This window comes from Protopterus annectens, chromosome 3.part1 (genome assembly GCF_019279795.1).
Source record: "Protopterus annectens isolate FY-2018-M chromosome 3.part1, PAN1.0, whole genome shotgun sequence".
Taxonomy (NCBI): Eukaryota; Metazoa; Chordata; order Ceratodontiformes; family Protopteridae; genus Protopterus; species Protopterus annectens.
Genome location: NC_056732.1, coordinates 80,809,486 through 80,837,452, shown reverse-complemented (window position 1 = coordinate 80,837,452; position 27,967 = coordinate 80,809,486). Strand labels below are relative to the sequence as shown.

The following is a 27,967-nucleotide window of genomic DNA, read 5'->3' as shown; positions in this document are numbered from 1 at the left end:
CTGCCCATTCATTTATCCTTGTTGTGTACAGATGCTAAAGTGATGTACATGGCTAAGTCTGTTATTGTTTGTCGTCTCACTGAGGAGCATTGAAGGCTATAATGATAATCTTCTAAAATTAAAGAAGGGACATATTTATATGACACATTTCGTAAAGTACAAGCCAAGCTGAATGCAGAACCCTCTGTCAAAGCCATAAAGAAATGCTCTTGTGTTAACTACATTAGAAGTACTTTAGCAATGCATGTAAGACTATCATGGAATAGCCATGGCTACGAGTTTTTTCAGTACTTTCAGACCGGGAGTCATAGAGATGTGATGCATGCTTGCACAGAGGCACTGCAGCATCATGGCAGTTCTCATCAGCAGACTAATTAAATATCTAAAGTAGAAAAGGCAGAGCTTCTGAGCAGTTACCTCCACTCAGTTCCACATAGATGAATAGTGCAACAAAGACCCATGTAAACACATCCAGTCAGAGAAATATGTATAGTAGCTACATGTCACCTTGCACAATTCTTGTGACAGATGAAAATGTTAGTAGACAAACTGATGAATATATCTTAGTGAAACAGGATATAGCAGTATATAAACATTGCTCTGAGTCTTAGTGCTTCCCACTGCAGGAGAGCATAAAGAGGCATATAGCAATATATAGCTATGCAGTAAATGCAACTTCTGTGGTATGACGTCTGTATACATGATCATCTGTCTGATGCATAAAAGGACTAGGAGACAGGTATATAGGAAAGCAGAAGAAGGGGGGTAACAGGGGGGCACATAGAAGGACAGCATATAGGAGAGGGAGGCTAGAGGAGAAGGCATAGCAACCATTTCGTTTGTAACGATAGGGCCCCCTTTTATTTATATTAGAAGAATGCAATAAGAGAGAAGGGTGACAGGAAAACAGGGTAAAGAAATGGGGTATGTCTGTGTGTCAGTGAAAACAGACAAACACACACACACACACACACACACACACACACACACACACACACACACACACACACACTAGGATAGAGAGACCGAGATGGACAGAGACTCACAGAAGACAAATACATGGTGATATGGAGGGATGGACAACACATTAGGTATGGAGCTGAACACAGTTGGAAAAAGGTATATCAGGCTGGAGGCAGGGGAAAGTATAAGCACCGTGGCTAGAGGTACACTGCAGTGTAAAACGCAGAAAGGTGCAGAGTTATGCTAAGCAAACTTAGAATCCAAATATAAATAATGCCACTGAGGATCTAATCACTGGTTAAAAAATAATACATTTTATTAAAATAATAAGTAAAATGATTGAGCGCTTTCATCTCAACACAGAGACTTCATCAGAATAACATGAGCAGATAAGCCAACACTTTTTATACTGTTGAAAAGGGTCTATATTAGAACACCGAACTTTCAAAATTTCGAATGTTCTAATATCGAACCCTATTAAATCGAAAATTTAAAACATCGAACATACAGAACAGCAATTTTTTTTCCTAGGGAAAAAATTTGCTGTTCCAAAACACATACACACAACACAAGCACACCAAACAAACAGCAATCCACACACATACACCTAAACTCTTACACCTAACCCTACACTAAACTATGCATACACCACTAACTATCCACTTACCTTAACCCAAACCCTAACCCTAAGGTCTGTCACTATTGCACAGTCACCTCACCCGCACCCTAACCTTAACTCACCTACCCCACCCTAACCCTCATGTCCACACAATCGCACACATACCTGACCCGCACCCTAACCCTAACTCACCTAACCCACCCTAACCCTCACGTCCACACAATCACACACTTACCTGAACCCGACCCAAAACTTTCCACCACAGCGCTAAAAATACCGAAGCAACAGAAACGGACAACTGAATTCTTTCCCTAGGAAAAAATTTGGTTCTCTGTTTCTTTGATATTTTCAGCGTTCGCTGAAAACGGGTCGATATTAGAACACTCGAAATTTTGAAAGTTCGGTGTTCTAATATAGACCTGTTAAAAAGGCAGTCCTTTGATGCAAACAGGTATACAAGGTACTTGGTGATTAAATGAGCTTTTCTTAAAGGCACAGGCTTCCATAAAATGTGAAACATCATTTAATCTGCAAATCTATTAGTAAATAAAGCACATTGGTAAAAACAAAGTAATTTATTTACAATCTGTTAGCCCTAATATTAAGTATTGGTGCAATCAATACGTATTCATTTAAACCTGCAGGAAAAGTAGCACAAAGTCTAAGCTACAACATCAGTTCCCTAGTAAGCCAGCACTTCAAGCCCCCCCCCACAGGATTAATACTGATAATTTCTAAAATTCCAAAGGAAAACTTTTTAAAACCAGAACAGCCTGTAGAATGTTTGTATAATTTATTTGTTTCTTTATGGTTTGCAATATCATAAATGTGTTCATAAATTTGTGTTTTAAGTGATCTTTCAGTTTTCCCTGCATAATATGCTGGACATTGGTCACACTTTGCTAAATAAACAACCCTGGATGCATTGCAGTTACTTTTTTGAAACATAACATAACTTTTAAGAATGTTGCCTAGTAAAGTTTGCACCTTTGTAATGTATGAACAATGTTTGCAACAACCACAATAATATGTTCCCACTTCTTGTGGTAGAATCCCTAAAATTTTATTTTCAAATAATTATTTGAAATTTTTGTCTGTTTTAGTAATAAATGCTGGTGCTAGCCCACACCTCTTCATACTGTGATGTCATTCTTGGAGCACAAATAGCCTGACCTTTTACTAAACTTTTCTTTTGAAAAAAAAGGATGACAACTAGAAAAGTCGGTAATGCAAAAAGTTTATTTTCTGTAAATATTAGATTTAAACCCCCGACCTGTGTGGGATATCAGGATATCCAGATAATTAGTCTTTTCCCTACTCCAGCTGTGGGTGAACTTTAAATATTGAGTGGTACCATTCGGGTAGGTGAGGAAAGAATTAATTTCATCCTCTGTGCCATCCCACAAGATAAAGATGTAATCTAAAAATCTAACATACAAGTGGAGGGTCTTAAAAAACTACTAGTAAATACACATTGATGTTCCTGTCCTAATAACACAGTATTAGCAAAAACTGGGGAGCATGCTGCACCCATGACGATACCCTTAATTTGTCGAAAGTACTCGCCTTCAAAAAATATTAAATTATTTTCTAAAATCAGTGACATAAATTCTACCGACAAAGAAACTCTATCATGAGATAGTGAGGAACACCTGTGGAGAGTACTGTGGAACATTTCGAGTCCTTCATGTTTACAAATGACAGAAAACAAATCAATGACATCTATTGTCAAGAAAATTAAATCCTTTCCCAATAACTATTTTTTAGGTGCCACAAGAAATTCCATGAGTCTTTTATAAGGTGAGGTGTTGCTTCAATCATGGGTTTTACCCATTGGTCAATAAGTACCGCCACAGGCTGCATTTTCAACCCCTGTGTGGAAACAATGGGTCAAAAGGGGGAGTTAATGCACATCTTTGTGGATTTTTGGAATGCCAAAAATAATGGGGATGATAGGCTTAGGCTTGGAAATAAGTTTAGAAATCTCTGCATCGATAACTGGTCCAGAACATATTCCTCCAAATAAGAGTTAGTTCTATGATGTACGATGTTAATCTGATTTCTGTATATGGGGGAATATCTGTCTGTGTTGTGTAAAATATCTGACTTCACATTTGAATAATCATGTGCCTCAAATAAACACCGCCCCTTTTGTCAAGCTTTATTACCCGTATGTTACTAACTTTTCTGAATAAGTCTAAAAGTTTGTTTTTTTTTGGTAAGATTATAAAATACCCTTTTATTCTGGGAATACATATCGTACATATCCTCCATAACTGCTTTTTCAAATAATTGGATGGTAGGGTGGAGGGGCAGGTTAAAAGTGCTGTGTTTTTTTAAGTGAACTCTTGTAACTTAACACAGTCTGACCATCTTTATTGATCTTATGAAAAAATATATTAAAGTTCAACTTTCTTGTGAATAAAAACTAAGCAACTAAGTTTTATTTGTTTGGTAATAAATACATTTCTACTTCAGCCAGTGTGTGTTACTCCGTTGGTTTTGTTATGTGATTTTCTTGTGAATAACTTTAACTCCATCAATGAATCTGCAATATCAACTCCCCTTGTGGGAATAATGTAAAACCTTGAAATAGTGTAAAATGGTCTTTAGTAGTAGGGTAACAGGTATAATTATAAATACTAAAAGCTTTGTATGAACAGGTGACACTGTCATGTGCAATGTTTATGTCCTCCTTTTCCCTCCTCCCTGCTGCTGGCAGTTCTTCTGAGGGGAACAATAATGGGCTTTTTTGGGAGTACTGCCCTGAATCTAGCACCTGTTTGGACCAACTCACTAAGCTCTCTGAGCCATCATAGTAGCTGAAAATCCTGGAGCTCAGTGGAGAAAGAGTCCAACTCTTCTATGTTCCTAACTTGTCCTCTACCCACATCTGCCCTAGGATCCACCAGGGAATAATCCACATTGGATGCAAATGCTGCTACCTTTTTGTCAGATTTGGGGGGGGGGGGTTCACTTGTGAAAAGAGATAAGCCCTTTTGCTCTGACACTGCTTCAAATCCCTGTCTAGTTTATGGTTCTTTTTTAAAAAGATGTTGCACCTTTTATCCACCTTACTTAAATTGCTCTCATAAAGTACAGCTTAGACTTTGTGCTACTTTTCCTCCATGTTTAAATGAATATGTATTAGTTGCATCACCACTTAATATTAGGGCTGACAGATTGTAAATAAATTACTTTGTTTTTACCAATGTGCTTTATTTACTAATAGATTTGCATATTAAATGACGTTTCATATGTTATGGAAGCCTGTGCCTTTAAGAAAAGCTCATTTAATCACCAAGTACCTTATGCATCTGTTTGCATAAAAGCACTGCCTTTGCAACAGTATAAAAAGTGTTGGCTTATCTGCTCATGTTATTCTGATGAAGTCTCTATTTATTATTTTAATAAAATGTATTATTTTTTAAACAGTGATTGGACCTTCAGTGGTGTTATTTATATTTGGGACACCACAGTGTTCCAGTCCCAGCAGATGGATCAAAGTGGTCATTGATATGAGCTGCTCTATCCTTCAGTGGCCAAATGGTTGGGGCTGGTGAGGTGATTGAATATTCACTGCCCTCCAGGAGGAGTTCCATGCAAATCATATTCATGTCCATTATTCTGTCAGTTATAGCCTCCACCAATTGCTAATGCTGCAGCTGGGCCACCATGTGGAATGGAGTCTTGCTATCTGATGGATAGAGTTTGAGATCCCACCCCACCCCTCACTGTGGATTTCACAGCCCCATCACTCTCCCCAGCTACAGCACCAGTGGGGAGGTGTTGTGGTTGAGACACTAGCTAAGCCTCTTGATCATGTGGGCATGCAGGAAGGAAATACTATAGGAAGGATGCCATAATTGAACATGATACTTTTAAAGGAGAGTATATACACACACACACACACACACACACATATATATATATATATATATATATATATATATATATATATATATATGTGTGTGTGTGGCTAACACAAGTCAGCATATGCTCATGCAACTAACAATGGTTAGCAACAAGTCTCTCCTGCCTCTTGTGGTTCAAACATCAGCAAATTGTGAGTCGTGGAAGGGAAGATGCCACAACAATAGTTGCAATCTACAGTCCAAGACCTATGTCCCATAACCTCGTTTCAGGAAGCAAGCATATGTGTGTCTCTGTTCATAACTAATCAGACCTATACAAATATATGACTGTCACATGCAAGGATACATACCATATAATATGCTGGCACCCAGGGATGGTTCAGTATAACCCCACCATATAACAGGTCCCTGCAGAACCCCACCATACACATCATGGGTATATATTACAGTACTTCTTACACAACTACTTTCACCTGACATGGATGCACCACACAAAGTACCCAGCCCCTTTATCTGTGTTATATGAGAGAAAGATTGGCCGGCAGTAATAACATTTCTGTACAGAACATTGACATTACTTCCTATTAAGACTTCCTCCACATATGTTAACCTCTTACATTACCTCACCATAAATATCAATTATATGTGACAGAAATATCCACAAGTAACAGAAACACTCTTTTACAAGACACTGACAACAATTTACAAAAATAAATAAACATATAAAGCATTAGAAAGGTCACAATTACATACATTTTCCTTGCCATTTGTGGGATTGTTGCCTGGCCTCTGTTCCTCATGCATGGAGATCTTCAGTTTGGGGGAGTCCATTATCATCATAGTGATACCTGCACTGGCAGTGTCCAACAGAGCAAAGCCCTGCAATGGTGACATCAGTAAAGTTTGGGGCATACCAACCAATTGATATCAGTACCTGTGTAAGGACCAACCATGATGGTGAGATGCAAATAGCACAGCACCAGGGTCAGTCAGATGACACTGTGGCATTGTCTTATGTGAACAGCCACCCACAGTATAAGGTGAAGGTGCAGTCTCACCCACTGATAAACCTGAGGCTGTGCAGACTGAGTGATAACCATCTCCAACGGGGAAGGGTTTTCTACTGAAAGCACAAGCAGTGCTCTCCCTGCAGCTGCAGTAGCAGCAGATGATCACATTACATCTCATGTGGGTGTACACACTATAACAGAACCTTACAGGGGAGCCCTGTGTCACTGTGTATCACTGCTGGCCTCTGAAAATACATCTCACGTGGGTATACACACTATAACACAACCTTACAGGGGAGCCCTGTGTCACTGTGTATCACTGCTGGCCTCTGAAAATACATCTCATGTGGGTGTACACACTATAACACAACCTTACAGGGGTGCCCTGTGTCACTGTGTATCACTGCTGGCCTCTGAAAATACATCCCATGTGGGTATACACACTATAACACAACCTTACAGGGGAGCCCTGTGTCATTGTGTATCATTGCTGGCCTCTGAAAATACATCTCATGTGGGGAGCCCTGTGTCATTGTGTATCATTGCTGGCCTCTGAAAATACATCTCATGTGGGTGTACACACTATAACATAATCTTACAGGGGACCCTGTGTCATGGTGTATCACTGCTGGCCTCTGAAAATACATCTCATGTGGGTGTACACACTATAGCATAACCTTACAGGGGACCCTGTGTCATGGTGTATCACTGATGGCCTCTGAAAATACATCTCATGTGGGTGTGCACACTATAACATAACCTTACAGGGGACCCTGTGTCATGGTGTATCACTGCACTGCTGGCCTCTGAAAATACATCTCATGTGGGTGTACACACTATAGCATAACCTTACAGGGGACCCTGTGTCATGGTGTATCACTGCTGGCCTCTGAAAATACATCTCATGTGGGTGTACACACTATAACACAACCTTACAGGGGAGCCCTGTGTCACTGTGTATCACTGCTAGCCTCTGAAAATACATCTCATGTGGGTGTACACACTATAGCATAACCTTACAGGGGACCCTGTGTCATGGTGTATCACTGCTTGAGCCGCACTGGGATCAATCAGCAAATCTGCCTCAGTATTTTTCAGGCACATTTTGTTTAAACTCAGTCCTTCATGAAGTTGATTAATCTGCTATATAGTTTCCATGAGGATGCTGGCCAGTACTATCAGTGGCTCTTTGAGAGCATGGAGTCCAGGAACAGTGTCATAAATTGATCTAATGAGGTCTGTAGTTGCATGCATAATTTCCATTGTCACTATGCAGACATGTGGATGTGCCATAGTCACTGCCTAGAGCAGCAGTTTTGTCCATATTTGAGTTAGGATACATACCCAGGGTGGACATATATGGGGGCTTTTGCAGGGTATGCAGTCATCACCTACATAAAGAAGTGTACAACAATCATCCAGTCCTTGTCTTGGGCAATGTTGATACCCAGATTCAATCTGTAGAACACCTCATCACCAGACACCATCCAGATCACAGTTCTGCAGAAACTCATCATCACTTCCATGGAAGACTGCAAGTCCTACAACAACAAGCCATTAGAGTGGCTCCAAATCATTATTACATAGTGGCAGCCCATCCTTGACAAAAAGTGCCTTATGTGACTGCAAGACTCCTGGCTCCACTTCCTCTGACATGCCCTTCTTACTTAGTTTGTGTGGCCAGCCATGTGTGATTGTGTCCACTGAGATCTTCAAACATATTGATGACTGTACATACAAATGCATACAAGTAAATATCTTGTGCATGGGTAATGATGCCCTTCTAGCCTGCTAATATACCAAAACAGTTATTCCCAAAATAAATGTCCAGTTTGTTCATAACAATATCTGAACAAGTGCTTGCTTTAATGTAATTTGGTAATCTAGTTCATGCATCAGATATTCTCTCAGGGAACCACCTAATACACTAGTCATTCCTATATAGTCTTCTGCATTGGTTGCCTAATGATTTTCTACTGCTTTTTGTTAACCCCAAACATCCACAGAAGTAGTTGTCTTTAAATGTCCTGTATACCTGAATAAATGTCCTGTATACCTGAATAACGTCTCCTGTTAAATGTCTGTACATGTTCAGATATTTTAGTCTTTTATGATAACTTAAATTTTCACATCCATGAATGCTGTTGGTATATTTCTGTTGTACTCTCTCGAATTTACTCATGCTTGTTTTCTTATAAGGTTTCCATATTCTTATTCCATACTCAGATTTGGATCTGATGCATCTAACAAACTGATTTAATCATTTCTGATTTCCTAAATTTTATAAATCTTTTTATACAAACTATATAATTCGATATCATCACCCAACTGGTTGATATGATGAGAAAAACTCAAAGATGGTTCTACCCATATAAGCAGGACTATGACATACTCATCTCTCCCTCCTTTGTGGTGTATGCGGAGATGTCTGATGCACAGTGTGACCTGAAAATGCACTGCCTAGCAAAGACTTCTATTAGCACTGCATGCTTTTATGTATGACTGTCACTCTATGATCTTCAGGATCCATAGTGCTTGACTAGACATCACCATTTCACCTGTGGTGGCTTTTATTGTGCCTGTTGTCATGGGGGTGGGGGTTATAGGGGTTGTATGCTGTTTTCTGTTCTCACCATTATCAACAGATGATGTTGATATGCCTTCCATGCCATTGACAAGTTTGCATGGTCCTAATGTACTCATACGATGAGGCTAGTCTTTCTGTTTATTTGTGATCATTGCACAAATAAAACATCCTGCCGGTTAGTTTTTACAAAATCAAGTGGGTAGTACTAGGTACTAGATACTCTTCACTCGTAACTTTCTCTTCCCTTCTTGCTAGCGGCCCCCAACTGGGGTTTGTCACAGGTAAAAGCAGCATTAGGGCAGCTGATAGTGCTGCAACCTGGAAACAAAAAAGGAATTTTGCAAGACTCATTAAATGCAGGAGCTATACCTCTGTACAAGTATATAACTGAAATATTACACAACAATCTTTTTGTTTCTTTGGCAGTGATCACACCCTCTGTCTTAGGCATGCCCAATTCAAATTCTAATGGCTAGTACCTGTTTCAGGTTCCAGTCTGTAGACAAAAAAAATGATGTTTTGCCAGATGACAGTGTCTGAAAAGTAAAACACTGAAGAAGTATTGCAGGGAGAGTTCAGACTTAGTCCACGGACTACACCCCCTTATTAAACATAAAAACATCAAGTGTTTCATTTGACCAATATGTAAAAGTAAACAATATACCTCAATGTTTTGAATTTTGCTAGGTATGAGACAGCTGATCAACACTTGGTAGCCTTCCATGAGCAAGTCATATAGCTATCCTGGTTAACAAATGTGAATAAATGAATGAATGAATGAAGAATAAAGAATGAATAAATAAATAAACAAATTAAATAAATAATTTCACAAAGTAAATAGGTATGCATTCCTCCTTACTATTTGCAGTGTACATTAGAGTTTGTGATGTGACAAAACAGTTCCTCATTGCAACATTACAAACTATTTTACTTAACAGGTATTTACACCTGTAGACAATAAAAGAGAAGAAAAGCATTATAAAGTCCAAATGGGCACTTAAGTTATTGTATGCAACAGGAATATATGATTTTTAGTCAGTAGAGCTGCTGCAGAGAATTAAAATTAACTTGATATTATAATATCATGGTAGGCAGCAAGGAAGTGTGGCACCAGCAAGGGAGCCTCCCCTCTCCAGCTACACATCCAGTGCACAGGATTGCTTCTACTTTGTACTGAAGGAAGGGGGCCAGCTGTACCACTTTATGCTTGTGCAGCATCTTGACCTTTCTACTTGTGGTGCATACAGTTGGGTCTCACCATACTGGGCAATGTGTATGGAAACATGATGACCCTTAAGTATGCAAATCACATGCTACTGAACTATATCTGAGGTGCCAAGTTACACGTATGATTCATTGGAGCAAGTTAAGTATAATCATCATTCATCTCACCCCACAAATACTCTGTAATGGGGCATTTTCTCACCTACACTGCAGCACACATTACAAGGCAGAGCATGCAGCACAATGCAGCATAGCCCTCTTGTTACCTAATGTGTGATATTTCAGGAATCATGGCGGGTTACATCCCCCCTTCCTTCAAGTGTATTAGTGATGAAGAGTGTAAAGCACTAGAATGTTGCACTCCTGTGATATTAGTGATCTAGAATGTTTTCAGCATATATAGTCCCAATAAAGGATGTGCAGTTGTGCATAGTACACTGAAGTTGTCAGGAAGATTTAACACATTCTCCAAACTTTGACAGTAAATGAGGAAAACATTACGATTTATGGTGATACAGAACATATCTTAGAGTGACACAAATGTGATACATATGTTTGCATTAAAAATGCAGTGTATTTTCAAATGCAGTCACTTACAAAGAGGTTTAGCAACTGTCACCCTGTGGCTGTATGTATGCCAAAGTAATTCCTTTCAGAATAACAAAAGTGTACATTGCTATACTGCTGAATTTGATTAATGCCTAAAATTGTCTTGTTAGTGTAGAAATATATACACACTGAAATCTTCTCAGCAATATAATGTCTTATTTTGTAATACATCATTTCAGAAAATTACTAAGCTGTTTCAGTTTTGAATGAGGCTATATTTCACTACATCCTTTACTGTCAGCACAAAGTGATTAATTTTCTCAAATCACAAAATAGCTACCCCATTTACAGCTTGATGTCATCTCTGTGTCACCCATATATGACTACTAAAAATAACCACATTCTCATTAATTAAAATAACACTTATGAGCCCTTTCAAACTGTAATTCTCATATCTAGGTCTTCTGCCAACATGGAATATGCTTCCATGTATATTCTATTTGTTACGCATTTTAATTATAGCCTCAGCGACACTTTTTTCTTCAAGTGATTCAGTTTGTTCTGTTACCTTCTGACATGCAATAGGATTAATAATTGTGTTCTGGGGTGTAAATATAAATAGCCTTTATAAATTTCATTCACTGTTTCATCGCATATTATACAGTTCTCTTAATTATTTAAATTGCTTGAGCTCCTTTTAGGCATATATAACCTTCTGATGAAGCAACGCCTCTTATTTGTACTTTCTAACTTTAGTGCTCCCATGTACTTGCTCATTTATACCTCTCAAATTATTACCAAGAGAATTCTGGACAAAGTCAAAAATAAGGGTGGGTACAAAATCCAAAATCAGGGACTTATTTTTTTTATAAACTTTAAAAAAACTGCTAGGATAACAACAGGTTTTGCACTAGCATGCATTTGATGCATAGGATATAAAGTCCGAAACTCAAATGTCTGCCATTATTTAGTGCCTTCAATAATCAATTTGCCAGAAAACTACAGAGTTTATATGGAACAGACCAAAAAGTATGAGGCAAAAATCTGGACATTATGTGAAATTCTGGAAAGTTGAAATGTATGAAAATGAAATCCAGACACATCACTATTGATATAAAATGTTACTGCTGTTTCCTTTTATTTAGGCTTATAAACCTGTCCCATATTGTTAGGAATGTACTACTCTTTACTTGTTTTCTTTGCTAAAAATTATTCCCCTTGCTGAAGTTTATGACGGGAAACATATTTTGACATCATAATAACTCTTTGGTTTTCTTAACAAATGACAAGCATTTTCAACAAATGCAAGAAACCGTGGCCAGAAGATCACAAGCAGATATTTGTCTGAAATGGATGCTTTTTCCAAGTGCAAGCTGTAAAGCTCACGCCGTCTATTAATTATTATAATAACTTCTAAGGAAGATAGACCATACAATGGGATTGCCGCATTTTTAAATCCCCATGCTCAAATTTTAGAAAAAGGAATGGATCTTTACTTCATTAGACAGAATTTAATTAAAATGTCTACACTAGTTTTAATCAGTTAAATAACATTTGTCTCTAACACTTATTATCCATTCCAGTGTATTATAAGCAATAGCAATGTGCAAACAAATGGATAGTCACACCTGTCTCTCATATAGCTTTGTACATATGTTTACCTCTATTTTTGCTCTGTAGTTTCTACTAAGACTATTGCTAACATTATTTATATTCTACAAATCACCCATTATTACCTTTGAGATCAATAGTTCTAGGGAATGAACTTGATAGTTTTGGTAGCTGAACAGGTCTTACTCACTTACCTTGCTTCACAAACTCATACCTGTGCATCCACACAAACAACAAAGCAGACTGTTATTGGCAAATATTCTTTCATTATTCTTTCAATATTCTGATCTACATGGTATTATACACACACACACACACACACACACACACACACACACACACACACACACACACACACACACACACACACACACACACACACACACACACACACACACACACACACACACACACACACACACACACACACACACGTATTGCCTGAGTAGACTGGTGAGTATAGTACAGACTATAACTACATGAACTGACTTGGAGAACTAAACAAAAGGACTACATGCTAACACCAGCACAAAATGGTCATCAGTCAGTCCTCATCCCTCTTTTCACTCTTTCTCATTCCTTTTGCTAGTCAGAATTTACCGATGCTCACCCCCCCCCCCAAACTCAAAAAATTACAGTACATCAGCTGCTATGTTATAAACAGGCTTACACCGGGGGGGGGGGGGGCAGATTCCAAAAGACTTGCTCTCAGTGCAACTGACCACTTACACTAAGAAAAGGCTGAGAGCAGGAGTTTTGGAATCTGACCCCCTGTGGAGGGCTATTTATAGTCACTTACACTAAGAGCCACTCTTGGAATCTTCTCCAGTATTTCTTTGTTGACATCTGACAAATGTGCATACAATAAGATGAGTACAAACACTTGCTTGTGACTTTCTAGAGATAGAGAGCACCATGAAATAATGCACAGTCCCTTGGATACTGACAACCATAGAGGCTCACACTTGAGCATTAACTGATATGGAGCATTGAAAAAGTGTGAATCTTGCATCAAATTACCTGTCATTGACATGTCATGTGTTCTATGTACCTTGATCAAGGCTCAGGAAGAAAGAAGTTGGGCTAGAACTTTGGTACATTTTTCACTGGCAATACCCTGTTCCTAAGTGTTATGCATACCACCTGAGTTGACATGTGAATGTGGATTTGGGTGGCTGAAGCCTACATTCTTTTACAAGGTGCTCATTTCTTAAAGCAACTACTAATACCACTGTGTTGTATTGCCATGACAACCTCGGGTAGCCTGACTAATTTCACACTTTTGAGAATGAATATGATTCAAATGTTCCTAAATTTTAAGAATACAGCTAATTTTCACTAAAAAGTTTGTTTTGCCTCCCCAAAATTGGATTTTTATTTTCCTTTTTATTTTTATTTATTTGTTTACTTTCTTGCTTGCTTATTGAGAAAATGTGGTAGATTACAATCAGGAAATATTGGTTATCATTGCAGTTACAGAAAGTGATAGTATTTAAAAAGGGTCCCTAATTCGGGAGCTTTCCCTGATTATTTTTTTGTCCATAATTCTGAAGGTAAAAGGTTAATAATTAAACCATTTTTATTGCACATCTGATCTGTCACTCATGCAGGCAGGAAACCACAAATAGTAATCCATGAAAAGAAAAAAAGTAGCACTGATCATTGAAATTGCTAGACCCTGTGACTAATGTGTCTTACACACAGAGAGGCACAGAGTTATAATTTGAAGTTATTGTAGAAAGAAACTTTATTAATTTTAAAGTATAAGACTTTGGAGCAATTAGGCTTGAATAAGGAATGTAATTGTTAAGTATATGATTAAGTAATGATGTGTTAATTGTTTAACTGTTTTATAATGACTATTTAAGGCAATGATTGTGATGTGCTTTTTACTCTTTGAAGGCTTCTGGCCAAGGTGCTAAGTTTGGTGAAATAAATTGCTTCGTTTCGAGTCCATGGTTGGTTGTTTTGGATTTCATTTTTTTTGGTTGTTTGGTGGTTTTTAATTTGTCTTTTTTATGGTCACAGACCTTATGAATAATATCCCCCACATTTTTCAGGAGGATAATCCAGATTGTACACAATGCACAATGGAGCAATATGTTTTTTTCAGATGAGTGAACGTGTCCCCAGATAACGGATGCTTTGGTTAACCTTTGGGACAAGCATACATCCGAAAGAAATCAGAGGCTTGATAATCCATTTGCAACCGTGGGTACTACAGGTACTGTTTTTCTTTCTACTGAACTTCAGGAACAGAATAACAAATTAGAGAACTTGCTATTCAAAGAAACAACATCCACTTTAACATCTTGAGTTTAAAAAGATATTTGAAATTAAAGATTGCTCCATGGGGCTTGAGGGCATTTAAAAGTCCTACCATGCCTTTTGATCCACAAAGTGAGGAGGATAAGACTTTTAAAGCAGTGGCAAACCAGTGTTCAATGGAATGGTTATGAATCCTGGTTAAGAGAGACTTGTCTAAACAGAAAAAAATCAAGGAGGAAGTGTTGTTGGTTTGTGGCAAATTAAATAAACAACTTAATGTAACTCAGATGGATGGGTTGTTGACAGAGATTAATAAACTGAAGGATTATGAAAAAGAACTAATAGATTGTAAGAAAAATGAAATTAATAGAGACTTGAAGGACTATAATCTGAATAGGTCATTTCTATGGAAACCAAATCTAATGCAGTGATGTCATCCTGCCCCAGAAGGGGAGGTTATAAAATGTCCTTTGTCTCCTTCATCACGTCGGATGAATTGGAAGCTACTACAGAGGGAGAGAGTGAAACAGAGGGATATTCACCATTACCAGCAGCACAAAATCCGACAGAACATGTTAAACAGTTTCGGAATGAAGTTCCCTCAGGACATCAACATAATGTTAAGAAGAGGGACAGAAATGACTGGGGACAAAATAAAAATGCTGAAATGCATTAATTTGATAGAAATAAAAAAAACAAAATGACATTAATGATTGTATGGGCTTTTAGTCTCCAACAGAATCATTGGTGTTATATTTGTCTTCTATAGATGTTTCGGAAGTTGCAATATCTGTTTTAAATTTGGGTTTGAAATTCATACCCACGGTATTACCTCATTTACATATTTTGAAATGTGAACTTTTTCATCTTGGTAGGAAGTTGCACCTCATGAACTTTTTTGAAATATAAACTGATAATGTGTTATTTGATGCTGATAGTAGTGCTGACACATTTTTTTTTTCTTGTGTGTCTGATGAGGAACAATTTGTAAATGTGCAAAATAATGCATACAGTGCTTTAAATACAAGTAAGATCAAAGGTGAGACAATGTTTATGCCACCCTGTATGAATCTAAGTATTCAGAGTTTTATGACAGTTTTAAATTACAGTGTGGAAAATTTATTTTATACATTTTTGAAAAATAGACAAGCTGTTCAGTACAACTTGAGTAAGGAACAATGGTTTGCTTTTAAAAAGTTGTGTGAAGATCAGAGGGTGGTTATAAAACTGTCAGATAAAGGAAATAAAATTGCAGTTATGAATCATGCACAATATGCTGAGATATGTTATGCTCATTTAAATAATATAGAGATATATGAAAGTAGTGATGTGCGAAGATATTATAGGGCAATAGAAAAATATTAAATTTTGTTAGATAAAGGCTTACGTTTGGGGTATTTTACTAAGCAGGAGTTATATAAAAAGTTTGTATTGCAATATTTTATTGTCTGCCAAAAATATACAAAAGAATTTATAATTTGATTGGCTGACCAATTGTTTCAACAGAAAAATATTTTTTGAGAAATATGGGTGTTTTCTTATATGAATTTTTAAAGTCTTTTGTTTTAAGAATTCCATCATATATTAGAGATAGCCAGGATTTTTTTGGATAAAATGAAGGATATAATATGGCAGGCAAACATGTACTGGCTATGTTTAGACGTAAAAAGTTTATATACAAATAGTGAACATGCTGTAGGGATTCAGGCTTTATTTTATTTTTTTGGAGATACCCCTCTGTCACATTATGTTGTGGAGTTAGTATCTTTTTGCCTTCAAAATAATTATTTTATTTTTAATGGGGAAGTTTTTCATCAATTACAGGGCACAGCCATGGGGACATGCTAATATTGTTATGGCAAAATTTGAGATAGATAATTTATACAGCCACACATTCTTCAAGCCATATGTGGTAAACTATTTTAGATACATTGATGACATGATATTTTTATGTGATGGAGGTATAAATGTAGTTCAGCAATTTATTCTAGATATACATGTGAACAGTTTTGGCCTAAAATTTGATGGGATACAAATGGGGAGACAAGTAGTTTTCTTGAATATAGATTTGCTGGGAAAAAAAGGGGACTGTATTTGTACCACAATCTATAGAAAATTTCAAAGTGATAATATGTTTCTATATGGTACAAGTTGTCATTCCCCACATTTAATTTCTAAAATGAGTTTTTACAAATTAAAAAATTGTGTAGTTTGAATAGTACTCTTGAAAGAGAGATACAGCATATGGTAGATGTGTTCAGAAAGAGGGGATATAGTAAAGAAGTGGTTGAAAGTCCAAGGCTAAAAGTTTTGAATAAGCATTAAGGGCAGATACCTTGGGTAGGGATAGCCATGCCATTGCCCATGAAAAAGGTTTTGTAGGTAATTTACAGAAGAGAAGAAGAAGAAGAAGAAGAATAACACTAACAAAGAGATTTATTTTGTCACAACATATAATGTTCTGACTGAACAAATAGTTAAGGAGGTAAGAGGTTACTGGCCTATTTTACTTTGGGATAAACATTTGGGGAGCTTACTCCATTGTATTCCGTGTATTTCATACAAAAGAGGAAGGAATTTGTCAGACATGGTGGTACATAAGAATTTTATCCCACCAAATGTTAGTTTATATAGTAATATTTATTTGAGAACAGTTACATATATATGTAACAAATGCTCTATTTGTAAATATGTTGTGAATAAGTTTTCTATTATTAATGGACTTCAATTTTATCCAAATGAAGCTTGTACATGTAACACTGAAGGAACACTATATATATTGAAGTGTACTTGTCAGTTATTTTATATTGGAGAGACCTACAGATCTTTTAAAACATGTCTGCAAGAACATATCAGAGACATTAAAAATAAAAGGTTGGACAGTCCACAAGGTGCACACTTTGAACAGTTTCATGAAGCTAATCCTGATTGCTTAAAGGGATGCATTTTGGAAAAAAGTTAGTATAACTTTAAGGGGATATACTGATATGAAAGATAAGTTATTGTACAAAGAAACTGTTTATTTTAAAGCATAACACTTTGGAGCCATTGGGCTTGAATAAGGAATGTAATTGGAAATATATGATTAAGTAATTATATGTAAATTATTTAATTGTTTATAAAGACTATTTAAAGCAATGATTGTGAGGTGCTTTTTACTCTTTGAAAGCTTGCTTCTGGTCGAGGAGCTAAGTTTGGTGAAATAAATTGTTTAGTTTTGCATCTATGGTTGGCCATTTTGGTTTTGTTTTTTCATTTGGTTGTTTGGTGGTGTTTGCAAAGTTGCAATATACTAGGATTTACAGGTAGAAATGACAGCAATGTGGAAGAAGGATACTCAGACAGTTCCAATAGTAGTAGGAGCAATAGGCCTCAGAAAAAAAGAATTTACAATTGTGCTTAGACATGTTACCAGTACACCTAATTCCATATGAATTTCAGAAGAAGTCATTACTGGGCACATTGAGGGTGCTGTGAAGAACACTTCTGGCTAACATCAAAGATTGAAACAATACTAATTTCATGAACTTTAATCATACTGTGACTTAGGAATGGGGTCCATTCTGGTCATGGTATTAGAAACCCAAAAGTCTTAGGGAAATTAGACAGGCAGGATCCTGAAATGCACTCTTTATGTGGCTAAGCTATCTGGAGTGCAGTATTTGCAGACATGACCTAGGTCTGCACGCATGCTGTTTACACATCCAGCACATTTTGAAAAGTGAAATTCAAAATTCTGTAAAACTATATTGCTGGGTCTTCTAATAACCCTACCAGTGTAGTGTGTAGGCCCTGTGTTATAAATCATACTACTAGAATCAGGTGTACTCATGGAAGACCTAGAAAGTACATTCTGATTTTGTCTGATGCTGCTTGTCTGGATCATTGAGTACTCTTAGAATCCATGATTGGGAATATAATCTCATTTAATGTTTAGAAAATCTTCTGCTGTTCTCCCAGCAGGCCATTCATTGTGATGTTTTTTGGATCACTGACCATTTATTGATTTATTTATTTATTTATTTATTTATATCTATATGCATGTTTACTAGGTGATGTGGTAATCCTAAGTGATTCTGGTGGTTAGAAACCAACAGTAAATTTCTACAATATCGGTAAACAATTGTAAAAATGAATGTACCATGCAATAAGTAGTGATGAAGGATATTTAAATATGTTTCATTTATTATAACAAGGCTCTTGACTGTATAAGTGATGAAAAACTATTGGCCATACTGGAAAAAATGGATACACCAGAACACATGATAGTTTTCATGAGTCTTGTGAAAAATCTTTAAGTCGGTCAAGAAGCAACAGTTCAAACAGAATAAGGAGAAACAGAATGGTTTAGAATTTATACAGGTGTACCCTAAGGAGGCACACTTACCACCTACATGTTTAAGTTATAAGCAGAGGAAATCTTATCAGAAATGCAGACTGTATTAACAAACTTGAGAAGGGAAAATTTACTGTATTAACAAAATTGAGAAGGGGAAATTGGAGGAAGAATTATCAGCAACATTCTCTTTGCTGAAAACACCAGCAATTGAAGACAATGCCAGTAGACGATCTGAAATATACGCATATAAAGATCTCAAAATGAGATTGATCCATAAGTTTTAAATTGCAAAGATCCTGACAACTGGTAAAATCAATAGATTTATTATTGATGGTGGAGAAATAGAAATAGTAAACAACTTTAGTTTACTTGGTTCGTAGACTGTTACTAGTCTAACGACAGGTCTATGTTCAGCCATCAAATGGGCTAACCATTGAATGGCTGAACATCGAACAATAAGCATCAAAATTTCACACACTGAACTTTCCTTTCATCAACAGGATAAGTAACTACTTGTCCAACACTTCCCTGTCTCACACACAGAAGTGCTTCAAACCCATCCAGGTGGGGGGCTTTGCCCCACACACCCCCTTACTATATATACCAACTCCAAGACCGCACTACAGTGGAGAAAAGGGGATTGAAATACTTCTATATGCAAGATGTGGAAGTGTTGGACAAGTAATTACTTACCCTGTCAATGAAATGAATGTTTGTTGAGTGAACTTTCGATGCTTATTACTTGATGCCCATCCGTTTGATGGTTAGCCCATTCAAGCCTAGTAGTGTACCCCAAACTATTTGGGCCTCACGTATCATACAGGGTAGGGGGCATGTTACTAAGCAGGTAGCTAAGGATTTGTAGGAGTGTTAACTCAGATAATACTTTTGTTATTGACAGCCTCTGTTTATAAGGGACATGGGGGTCGGACTGGGGATACATTTATGATTTCCCATCCAATTGTCAGGGTTTCTTTTTAATAATATATTTTTCAGGGATGGGGAGCCTATTTCATAGTGCAGACATCCTTTGGGGAACATGTATGTCTGTCCAGCATGTTCTGCTAATGTCACAAGTGAAGTTCAGATCCCTGGATCTGGTATTTCTGGCGCTGTTTGTTTTGCAAATGTGCAACAGATATATCAGGGGCTTCAGGGATAGGTCTAAGGAAGTGTGTAAGCCAGGCAAATATCCCATCTCAGCAGCTTGTAAAAAACTGAATACAGAGACAGAGCCATTAAGCAATCAGTGCAGAACAGGGTATTCATGTCCTGAATTCTCCTGATGAGAAATATTTGTGGGCATGTTAACTGTTGCAAGTGTCTGCTCAGATACATGCCAAAGGGGGCATTGTATTCCATGATACATCTAAAAACAGCCAAGTAGAGTGCTGCTACCACTTCTTTGGACCTAGATGCCATATCCTTACTAATAAGTTGGGTAACATAGAATGAGCTACATGTTGGCCAAAGGCCAGGTTGCTGTCTACATTTGTTCCCAGATCCCTTATTACTGGGTCATATCTGGGGGCATTTTCTTGATGGGGTAATTAACTTGTGTTGACAGTTTCCCAAAGGGCATTATAATGCATTTTTTGGCATTGAGTTTTAGGCCATGGCTTTGGCACCCTTTGTCTGCATTAAACCCACTTGCAAGATGTTTCTGTCTTGGGGAGAATCTGTAATAGTTCCCAATTTACAGTCATCTGTGAATTGGTAAGCCAGAGGCCCTTAACATTATCCTTGACTTGCAAGACGTAGATGCCAAACAGGAGTTGTCCCAGCACAGAACTCTGGATTACTCTACTGGTGACTGGTCTCTTAATAGAGGTGGTCTCACTGTCCTAACTTCCTGGGTCCTATCTGTGAGCCAGCCAGCATTCCAGCGGGTTATGTAGGGCTTTATGCCTAGCTCAGAGAGCTTATCAGCAATGCCTGATTGGGTATTGTATCAAATGCGTTAACCAGGTCAGGATACACAGTATGCACTCTTTTACCCTCATCCATTGCCTTGGTGACCCTCTCAAAGGAGTTTACTAGGTTAAGTAGGCATAACCTTCCCTTAACAAAGCCAAATTGGGATACGTCCAGTGTCTGTAGGTTGCCAATGTTCTTGTTTACCATTTCCATAATAATTCATTCCATGGATTTGCATATTACGCTTGTTAGACTGATAGGTCTGTAGTTCCCTGGGTCAGTTGATGCTCCTCTCTTGTGGAGGGGAATGACTGTTGTAGTCATCTATTCACTTGGAATGTAGCCTGTTTCAAGGCTGTAGTTAAAGAGGGCCTCAAGTGGTGCTGATAGATCATCTTTTACACTGTTCAGGAGGCAACCGGAGATGTTGTTGGGACCCATGGAGTTGGTGTTCTTGGTTTTAGTGAGTGCTGCCAGCACCTGGTCCCTGCAAATAGCTGGAGTAGGTATGTTGGAGGGGATTTCAGCTAGTAGAGCTGGGGGGGGGGTAGGTGTGAAGTTGGAGTGGAATTTATCAGCCAGTAGATTTGCTATGTCACCCTGATTATGTGGTACTGTTCAGCACCAATTCAGCACACTGTTGTGTGTTACCCCTAAGGTTCCAGAAGTAGCTGAAAAAGGTCTTCTGACTGTAATTCACCTGTGAGGCTATCCTTACCTCATAGATGGCCTTGTTGAACTTAATTAGACCTATTACTTTCTTGTTTAGTTGTATAAGAGAGCACTTTTCTTTAAGGAAGTTGCTTTTCCTAATCTTGACAATGAGTTTTCTTCTTTTATTATATACCCTGTTTAGGTGAGGATTCCACCAGAGGGGGTTGTTTTTAGAGTTTGTTTGGATTCATTTCTGGTAGGTACAGCAGCCTCTATGCAGTATTCACATGTCTGTTTAATGACTCTGTGAGAAAATTCTGCATAGGTAGCTGTGGTATTGAGGTTAGGGGGAGCCTTGAATTTTGACAAACTGTCAATAGGATGTAGTTTGTATTTGAATAGTTCCTAACTGTTACTGATTTAGCTGGATTTTCTGGGTTGATTTTTACTTCAAATGAGACAGCTTTGTGATCCGACCTCACTAATAAGGACATGACAGAGAGTGTGCAATGTTCTCCCATGTTGGAGAGTACCAGATCCAGTATGTCTGATCCTCTGGTTGGAGCATGGACTATTTGTTCCAGGGTGTTTGTGTTAATAAAGTGCAGGAAGCATTGTGCCCGTTTCTGGCAGTGTATGTTTCCCACTCTATAGAGGGGTAGTTAAAGTCACCCATGAATAGGGTTTTGGTTGGATGGTGAGCACCTCTAGTAGATTTAGGTAGGAGCTGTGAAGCTCTAGGGGCATAGATAGTGCTCTGTATCTAGCCATGATATGGTAAGGGACCTTACCTTGGTGACGTGCATGTGGATAAGCTCCATGGTATCATCCTGTTTAACCAAACTGGGGGTCCGTTTGTTGCTAAAATAGATCAAAACACCTCTTCCTTTGTCCTCAGTCTATGCTGTTGTTGGTCTAAATGTGTGGAAGGCACTGTAGTCTTGCACTTCTGGAATACTTTTTATGGCTTTAAACCATGTCTGGGTCATGGCACCAATGTCTACCTTCTCCAGAGAGAGGAGGGATTGAAGGGTGTGGAGTTTTTTGTTTAGGCTTCAAGCATTAACAGTAACATCTTAAGGTTACTTGTAGACTTTTCACTATGTTGGTAGTTTTATATTTTTGGCATTGCCTAAAAAGGCTCTAAATGGGGTAGATAAAGTTTTAGCCAATACCCAAAAGCCTAGGGGGAACATGTGCAACCCATCCTTGGAAAAGCAATGTGGTATTTTAATCTTCTTCTCCCATGCTGACAGATAGTGGATCCTCCTGGAGTGACATTAGAAACTAAGCTAATTAGTTGTTTTATGTTCATACTGTGGCATTACCTATAATGAAGGTAGACTGCTACTCAATGCAAGGCTTATACCTATACCTGTCTGTGACATGTGTTCCGAGTAATCTACTATGTCTCTTCTCATATAGTCTGGTGAGGTACGTCTCAGGTTATTTACATCAGCATGGACTATTATATTCTGTTGGTACTTGGGGTGCAGTAACATGAATGCATGCGTGATATTGCAGATCCTGGCTCAAAGCAGGCAACTAACCGCTATCTTCTCCTTGTCCAGCCTGGTGAGTGAGACATCTGTGTGTCACCCAATGGTGTTCCCAATGACAACAGTATTAGCTAAAGTACATGCTTGCCTTATGGGCTGTGCACTTGAGAGACTATTATGTGATATGTTTTGTGTTGCTTTTGGTGTGTGCTTTAGTGATTGCTGAGTAACAGTGTTTCTATTAAGTAGCTTTGAAGGCCTTTGAGATGTGGGAAGGTTTCTTTGTGAAGTGCTTCAGTATAAGATAGTGTGCATGTGTGTGTGTGTGTGTGTGTGTGTGTGTGTGTGTGTGTGTGTGTGTGTGTGTGTGTGTGTGTGTGTGTGTGTGTGTGTGTGTGTGTTTGTGTGTGTGTGTCTCTGTATGTGTGTGCGTGTGTCTGTGTGTGTGTATCTGTGTGTCTGTGTGTGTGCGTGTGCGTGCGTGTGTGTGTGTGTGTGTGTGTGTGTGTGTGTGTGTGTGTGTGTGTGTGTGTGTGTGTGTGTGTGTGTGTGTGTGTGTGTTTGTGTGTGTGTGGTGAAAGGTATATGTGAGGGATCATCATTATCATCACCATCAACCCCCATTTTCACATTGTCTACATCGGGTCAGGGTGTTGTGTTAACTGTCACCATCTCTCTTGATTCGGTGCCACACTCCTGCCTCCATCAATGCTCATGCTTGACTGTTGCAGATTTTCTCTCACACAATCAAACCACCTCTTTTCTGAACGTGCTCATTTCCTCTTGCCTTCTTCCTATCTGTCCCAAATCTTCTTCACCAGATTGTCTTCTGCTTTTCTGCACAAGTGCCCAAACCACTGGAAATTGCTCTCTTTGATTTTTTTCTGCAATTGGAGCTACATTGGTTTCTGATTTTATGTCCTAATTTCTTCATTTGTCCCACAATGTGCATCCTTCCACTTGTCTCAGGTACTTCATTTCATCATCTCTAGCTTCCTGATCTGCTCTGCGTTTATTGCCCAGGTTTCTGAACCATACAGTAGCACTGGTCACATCACTGTTTTGTACACCCTACTCTTCAGCTTCTTTGGCATTCTTCTGTCATACCCCTGACACCCTGTGTCATTTGGCTGCATCCCCTCTGATTTAAGCTTTGCACTCTTCATTCAAATTTCCTTTGTCTTCAACCACCCCTTCCAGATGCTTGCAGCTTTTAACCTGTTCCAATGTCTTCCCTTCTATCTCATTTCTCGGCTCCTTGGGATTTCCCCAGTTTGCTCCCTTTCCTGTCTTATCAGTACTCAGTTTCATCCCATGTGCCTTCAAGTTTGCATTCCATTCCCCTGTCCTTTGCTGAAGTTCTTCCTCGGAGTCTGCCTGTAATCATTGTCTGCATATATATCTGTCCCCTCCACTAGTTTGGTAATGTAGTCCATCACCAGTATGAACAGCAGTGGGCTCAGAGCTGAACCCCAATGCACACCCCCTCTGTGAGACTGAACACTGCTCATACTTGAGTCATTAGGTCCTTGTACTAGGTCTGCACTAATTCTACCAATGTTTCTTGGACTTCAAACCTAATGAATTTGCTGCATATCAGTAAATGAAACGGGACCAGGGCTACCTGTTCCAGGGACCTAAATATGACCCGGGACTTAAATAGAACATGCTGGAAGGACAGATTTATATCCCAGCAACTGCTGCGTCTTTGGAACAGGCTACCAATTCATGTGAAACAGAGCACCTCCATGACACTGTTCAAGAGAAACCTGGATGAATGGATGGGGCCTCATAAATTCTTACCAGGGATAGAACCCACAACCCCCCTAGACATAGGCAGTCATCACTAAATGCAATCTTGGGTATTGACTAGCATTTTCATGGTACTACATTGGGATGAAACAGCTAGGCTTAAAATGACCTCCGGGTTGATAGCCTAGTAATCTCCCGTGATCCTATGATCCTAAGAAATTGCATGTTGAATTTATCTTAGCAGAATGTTCATGAAGAACTTAGATAAGATCATAAAGGGCAGAGATGTATCACTGCATACAAAGCTTCAACTTGTCCAAACTATAGTATTTTTCAATAACATCATATGGCTGCAAATGTTGGACAATGTTAGCAAAGAACACTGTGTATACCCCAAAGTGCTGGAAATTAATTGGAATTGGAGCTAAAATATAGGTATTCCATGGCAACCCAAACAACAACTAAGATACTTCAGGCATATCATATGAAGAGAAGGATTAGTACAAAAAAGTCATGCCTGGCAAGGGCAAAGGTCAAAGGAAAAAAGAAAAACCTAACAATGTGATGGACTGATACAATAACTACAGCAATGAATGTGCCTCTATCAGTGCCTAGTTATCTGAATGAAGAGAAAGCACAGTTCAAGACAACTATCCACATGGTCATCTTGAGTCAATAGCAATCTGACAGCACTTACCACCAAGAGGCAATTTTACTTAGCGGCATGGTTTATAAACTGATTCCTATAAAAAGTCCATTGAGTAATATGCATAACAGACTGACAAGTACAAGTGGGCAGTGGTGTTAACTGAGGGGTGCCCTGTTGCCACTAGTTATGTTTATGGGATATTGAACTTTATGTTTTATACCTGGATAAGGTGGCTGCGGTGGTGCAGCGGTTAGTGTTGCCACCTCACAGCAAGAGTTTCTCTGGTTTGATCCTCGGCTGGGGTGCCTTCTGTGCTGAGTCTGCATGTCCTCCCTGTGGTCGCATGGGTGTGCTTCGGTTTTCTCCCACATCCCAAAGACATACTGTAGGTGGATTGGACACTCTAAATTGGCCCTAGGTGTGTGTGTGGCTTCTGTGGAAGGTTGGGTACCAGGCTGGCAACTCAACACCGTAAAACTCCACTGCCAATCATGAGTGGACAGGTGATCCACTGTGGAAACCCCTAACTGGGAAAAGCCAAAAGAAGAAGAAGAAGGTTTTATACCTGGATAATGGAAATTAATCTTTAGGTGCATGTAAGCCTCCTTTCTAGGACTTTGTTTCTGTTTCCTGGCAAATTCATCCTTCTAGAACTTGAAAGTTTTTCCAAGTTTGTACAGGAGTAGTGTTTAATTTTGCATTCAGAAGCTCTTGAGGTAAGGATACTAGCCTGGGAGATAGCTGGGGAGCTGGTCATTTTATTTATTTATTTTTAATAGCGAATGGTGACAGATGAGTACCAGTAAGAGTGAAAAGGAAGGTCTACAAGAGGGTAGTGAGACCAGCTATGTTATAGTGGACAGTGCAGTGATGCAGCGGTAGCGTTGTTGCCTCACAGCAAGAGGTTCTCTGGTTCGATTCTTGGCTGGGGCGCCTTCTGTGCGGAGTCAGCACGTCCTCCCTGCATTCATGTGGGTTTCCTCCCAAGTTACAAAAACTTGCATCTGGAGCATTTCTCCCCAGGCCTCCACTGAAAATTGGCTTTGTTCCAAGTCGGACTTTCCTGGTTAACAAATGTAAAAAAAATATGGGTTGGAGACAGTGGCATTGACAAAAAGGCAGGAGTCAGAGCCTGATGTGGCAGAGTTAAAGATGTTAAGATTTGCACTGAGTGTGACAAGGGTAGACAACATTAGGAATAAGTATATTAGAGGGTCAGCCCAGGTTGGACGGTTTGGAGACAAAGCCAGAGAGGCGAGATTGTGTTGGTTTGGACATGTGCTAAGGAGGGATGCTGGGTATATTGGGAAAAGGATGCTAAGGATGAAGCTCCCAGGTAAGAGGTAAAGAGGAAGGCCTAAGATAAGGTTTATGGATGTGGTGAGAGAGGGCATGCAGGTGGTTGGTGTGGTGTGACAGAGCAAGATGCAGAGGACAGGAAGAAATGGAAACAGATGATCTACTGTGGTGACCCCTAATGGGAACAGCTGAAAGAAAAAGAAGATTTTTAATAGCAAATGGTTACAATCAAGATGCTGGAGGGCCTTGCATGGGAAGCACACCTTGAAAGTGTGTTTCTTGTATATATTTAAAAAACTTACACTTATGTTAGAGCTTTTTCTTTCTTCTTCTCTCGAAAAAAACTGAAAAAGGACATGTATCAGCCTAGTCTAACAAATGTAAAATAAAAATAAAAATAAAATAAAATAAATAAAAGTGACAAAGCAGCAGTTCACTCTTGGAAGATGGGGACTGATTAGAGGAAGGCATAGAATGCAGTCCTTTTATTGGCTTGTTTGCTTGTTTGTTTATTTATTATTTGCATTTATTAATCTGGTAGGTGAATTTGTCCTAGTACCCTTTTCAGTCATGACCAATGGCACAAGATAGTCATAAACATTTACAGGTTATAAAGCAAAAATGTAGACTTCAATAAATTGATTTCCTGGGCCCTTAGGGAGGTATTATGAGCTACATGAAGTTTGTGCAATACAACTAGCATATATAGTTGAACTTTCTTCTGTTCTTTATTTACTGCCTTTAATTTTAAGTAGGTGCCTGTTTGATGAACACTGATAATGATAGTCTTGTTTGTACTAATAGAATTGTTACTGTACATTGTGTTAATTGTTTCATGCCTTTAGAAATCCTCTGCAGTTTTTTGTTCAGGGTCATATATGTGGTTATTCTTTATAAATGCTGAATACTTATTTAGAGAATTAAATACATTTCAGCAAAGAAAGGCCACCTCATTGTAATTTGTAGTTTTTCATCAATGACCTAGAAGTGAATCCCCTTTTCTGTAGTAAATAAATTACCTGGATATGCCATGTCACAGTTTTATCTGCCACAACATAGAAGCATGGAAACTCCTGTCTTTATTTAATTCAGGTTCCATCTAATGAAAGCAAATACTTTTCTTTTCAGTTTTGCAAAAGACCACAAATATTT

The 27,967-nt window shown here is 38.5% G+C and overlaps 1 protein-coding gene across 1 annotated transcript in view; it reads left to right on the top strand.

Annotated features, from left to right (window-relative positions):
- The window catches only part of LOC122797635 (fer-1-like protein 4), a 1,984,889-nt gene that overhangs the window by 1,469,520 nt on the left and 487,402 nt on the right, over positions 1-27,967 (top strand). The window contains exon 32 of the mRNA XM_044066179.1: positions 3,578-3,610. Within this exon, the coding sequence (XP_043922114.1) occupies positions 3,578-3,610 (33 nt within the window). The remainder of the gene's footprint in view (positions 1-3,577; positions 3,611-27,967) is intronic.